The following is a 4,766-nucleotide window of genomic DNA, read 5'->3' on the forward strand; positions in this document are numbered from 1 at the left end:
AATTAATTTTAGAGTTACATATATTTTCATTTAATTTTTTTAAGTTTTACATGGGTATAGAAAAATTGGGGTATTCAGTTTATATTAAAAAGTGTATTCCACAATAAATTTGAACAATCTTTTAAAATTTATGTAATTATATTAATTTTGAATTTGAAAATTTTGAGGATCACTGGATTTTAAATAATATTTTAAATTTTTACTGTATTCCATTTGAATTTTGAAAAATAAATTAAAAAAAATTTAATAAATCCATTGAAATCTTAAGATATTCGACTCAAAATTTTAAAAATATTATTTTAAAAACTTGAGCTACGCGACATTCATTATTAATAATTTGTTAAAAAATTGATGGTATTAAAAAAGCTTATTGAATTTAATAGATTTTAAAATCTAATTAAAATTTTTGTATTTATAGTGTAGTTTAATATGTTTTGAAATTTGTATTGAAACAATAAAAGTTTGGTTGGTAGTGGTTCTAGTCAGGGTAATTATAACAATATTTAGAATAAAACACTCTCATAAATAGATTAATATTTATAGTAGAATTATTTTTAAAAAAATAGAATTATAATATGTCTTATGAACTTGGTTTAAACAAAATAATATATAATATTAAGCCATGTCTTCCTACATCAATAAGGCTTGAAAAATTGTAAACAGTAGCTAGCGGGTACTAGCTTATAATAGAATATTATGATTTGAGGATGAGGGTGCTTGATAGATTGTTGACACAACACAAAGTTCACCAAATGTGGCTTCTAAACAAAATCGTTAACAGAGACTCCAACAGAGTCATAATGTATTCCTTAAAAATAATATTAAAATGATAGTTCTTGGTGATTATAATTATTTTGAAATCCAACATTACCGTATGCATAAATGTCTCAATTAGTAAAAAATCGAAACAAAACGAATCACTAAATGCACAAAAAATATAAAAGACGAGAAAAAAACCGTGATTCACTAAAGCCTTGGCCCTTAAAGAATACACCAACACAACACTAACAACCAAAGCCAGAAGCTCACCTGCACAATTCATGTCAACCACCATTAAAATCAAAATATATTAATTCATGATAAAATAAAATTATATTTTATTCTCCTACACACATACACACATAAACTCTTGAATATAAGAATGCCCTCCTGATATATATGTAAAGCTAACAGTAAGTTTGAAAAGAGAAAAACAAAGTGTAGCTAAGTTCTTCCTCTTTATTTCACTGCGGCATCACTAATATATATCGAATACAGAGATAAAACTAGATGCAAGAAAGAAGGAACTACTTTCCTATAACTACTCCACTATCTACCATTATTCAAAGAGACTCCTAATATGACTCCACAACTATATGACCAAGTCATAACTAGCTGTTAATACAAAACAAACTAACATAAACATAAACAAGCTTATTCAGACAAGCTTATGATTAAAGTCAACAATCTCCCCCATAATCTAAGCTTGTTGAGTTAACTCTTTCACTCCCAACAGCTTCCTCATGCGTTCAAACTTCACTGTCGTGAGCGCCTTGGTTAGAATGTCAGCCTTCTGGTTTTCTGTTGCCACATGCTTCACCACTATTTCACCGCGATCAACACACTCTCGTATAAAGTGATAACGTATATCGATATGTTTGCTACGACCATGAAACATCGGATTCTTAGCCAAGTCTATGGCTGATTTATTATCGATATACAACGTGACTAGACCAACCTTCTCATCAGTAATCTGACTCAGCAAATTCCGTAACCAAATTCCCTGACATGCTGCTGCTGTCGCAGCCATGAACTCGGCTTCACACGAAGATAGAGCCACACATTTCTGTTTCTGAGACATCCAGGTAATTAGACTATCGTTCAGATAAAAAGCCACTCCACCAGTGCTTTTCCGATCTTCTATATTACCCGCCAAATCACTATCAGAATATCCTGTCAAAACATTATTGCTATTCTCTCTTGAGTATACCAATCCATAATCTAACGTTCCCTTAATGTACCTGAGAACTCGTTTTGCTGCATTCATATGCATTACTGTGGGATGCTCCATAAATCGACTGATAATGCCCACAACAAAAGCTATGTCCGGTCGAGTATATACTAAGTATCTCAAACCTCCGATCATGCTTTTAAATTGAGTCACATCGACCAATTTACCACCTTCATCCTTCGTGATTTATTCTTTAGGATCTAGTGGATACTTTGTAGGATTGCAATCCGACAACCCCGCCTTTTCAAGAATTTTATGAGCATAAGCTGACTGTTTTAGCTTGATAAATCTGTTTCCCTGTTCAACCTCTATTCCCAAATAATATGTGAGTTTGCCGAGATCACTCATGTCAAATTGTTTGTTCATCTCCTGCTTGAACTCCTCGATAATACTGATACTAGTCCCTGTAATCAAAAGATCATCAACGTAAACGCCAACTACCAGAATATTACCTTCAATTTTCCTTGTATACACAGCGTGTTCATATGGGCATCTCTGAAGTCCAAGTCTTTCCAGGCACTTGTTTAGCTTCGAATACCATGTACGAGGGGCTTGCCGAAGACCATACAGTGCCTTAAGGAGTTTGTACACCTTTGATTCCTGGCCTTTTCTTTCAAAACCCTCCGGTTGTATCACATAGACTTCCTCGCATATCTCCCCGTTTAAAAACGCTGTCTTCACATCCATATGATGCACCTGCCATGAATTTTTTGTAGCAAGGGCCAACAATATACGCACTATTTCGAGCCTTATAATAGGTGCATATATTTCATCATAATCAACGCCATGTTCCTGTGTGTAACCCTTTGCCACAAGTCGAGCTTTATGCTTCACTACATTACCACTTGCATCTCGCTTCAATTTGAATATCCACTTTAACCCGATGACTTTGTTCCCCTTTGGAAGTTCTGTCAGTTCCCATGTCCTATTTTTTTCTATAGAATCGATTTCGTTTTTCATAGCCTGTCTCCAACACTTTTCTTTGTTTGCCTGACCAAAATTAACAGGTTCTTCGACTCCCATGAGTAATAGCTCCTCCTGCAGCTCAATAGGTTCTGTGTTGTTATAAAATTTCAGTGACATTTCTATATTTTTTAGGCTCTGTACTTCCATCAACGTTTTCATCCTCAAAGTCTAGCTCTTCTCTTCATTCTTCCCTCACAGGACTTTCATAACCATCACTTTCTCTCTGAGTTGTTTCGTCGTTCTCTTTTCCTCCCAACACAATCAATTTTTCTTGTTGCAACTGCTCTTCTCTGTTTTGTCCTTCCCATGGCCACGCTTCAGTTTCTACAAAAACAAAATCTCGACTGACTAACACCGTGTTGCTTTCTGGGTTATACAGCCTGTACGCCTTTGTTCCTGACTCTTTGCCTAAATTCACAACTTTCAAGCTTCTTAGTCAGCTTATCTTGCACCTTCATGTAAGCTTTACATCCAAACACCTTGATATGCCCAATATCGGGTTTTTAATTTTTCCAGGCTTCATACGGAGTCACCCCTGACAGTGCTCGAGTGGGCAACCTATTTAACACGTAGACAGCGTGACGCACTGCCTCACCCCAGAAGTTTGCCGGCATATGCATTTGCTTCAAGTAACTTCTCACCATCTCAACGACAGTACGATTCCTACGCTCCACCACGCCATTTTGCTGTGGAGTGTATGGAGCCGTAAGATGTCTCACAATTCCATTATCTTCACAAAAGTCAGAAAAAACTTTGGAGTTGAACTCCCCCCCACGATCTGTTCGAAAGACTCTGATCCTTCGCTCTGTACCATTCTCAACTTTGGCCTTAAACTTCTTGAAGGCCTCAAACGCCTCATCCTTGCTCTTTAGCAAGTAAGCCCACATAATACGTGAATAATCATCAACAAGGAGCATGAAATAACGATTACCTGCGTGAGTGGAAGGAGTGATAGGTCCGCATATGTCACCATGAATAAGTTCAAGCACCTTACTAGCTGAGTACTTCGACTTAGTAGGAAATGGCTTTCGAGTCTGTTTCGACATTAAACAACCACTACATGTCATCTCCAGAGACACAATCTTTGGAAAACCACAAACCATGTCATTTGCTGACATCAATTCCATTGCCTTAAAATTGACATGTCCTAACCGAAAGTGCCACAACCAAGCATTTTCATTTGACCTTGACAATAAGCATTTTGGTTCACCACTTTCTATAATTATCTTATACAATCAATTTGTCGATCTCTTAACTTTCATTAACAACTTTCCTTGTTTTTCATGGATCCACAAATATTCTCCATTCAAGACAACCTTATTTTCGGCTTCCGATAATTGTCCAAGACTAATTATATTGTTGCACAAGGAAGGAATGAAAAATACCTCGTGTAGTTCACGTTCCTTCCCCGTTTTATACTTCAAGCTCACAGTGCCCTAGCCTTTAATTTCAACCATCGAACCATCACCGAATTTTACTTGGCCTTTGACACATTCGTCCAGCATCTTGAATTTTGATCTCTGACCCCTCATATGGTTACTTGCACCGTTGTCAAGGTACCAGATGTCAGAATTACTGGATTTTTCACTTCCATGCAACTTCAGTTTTGGTGTGACTTTCTCTTCTTTTAGCAACATCATGTTTACATCTTTGTCATCATGTTCAGTCAATAGCAATGCAGGCTCATCATCGTCAAATTGGGCCATGTTAACTTCAGCCCTTTGAACCTTGTTACGCTTAGGTTTGTTGCACTCAACTGCGAAATGGCCATACAGATGACAGTTGAAGCACCTAACTCTAGACTTGTCTC

General features: G+C 36.4%; 1 protein-coding gene across 1 annotated transcript; it reads right to left on the reverse strand.

Annotated features, from left to right (window-relative positions):
• Positions 1 to 1,459: 1,459 nt before the first annotated feature.
• Positions 1,460 to 2,125, reverse strand: LOC141696011 (secreted RxLR effector protein 161-like). The gene has a single exon (XM_074500208.1). The coding sequence runs from the start codon at positions 2,123 to 2,125 to the stop codon at positions 1,460 to 1,462; it is 666 nt and encodes a 221-aa protein (XP_074356309.1).
• Positions 2,126 to 4,766: the final 2,641 nt, after the last annotated feature.

The sequence above is a fragment of the Apium graveolens genome, chromosome 11 (genome assembly GCF_009905375.1).
Source record: "Apium graveolens cultivar Ventura chromosome 11, ASM990537v1, whole genome shotgun sequence".
NCBI lineage: Eukaryota > Viridiplantae > Streptophyta > Magnoliopsida > Apiales > Apiaceae > Apium > Apium graveolens.

Bases quoted from the DNA above. Each gene is read 5' to 3' on its own strand.
- LOC141696011 (XM_074500208.1), bottom strand. From the start codon at position 2,125: ATGATCGGAGGTTTGAGATACTTAGTATATACTCGACCGGACATAGCT.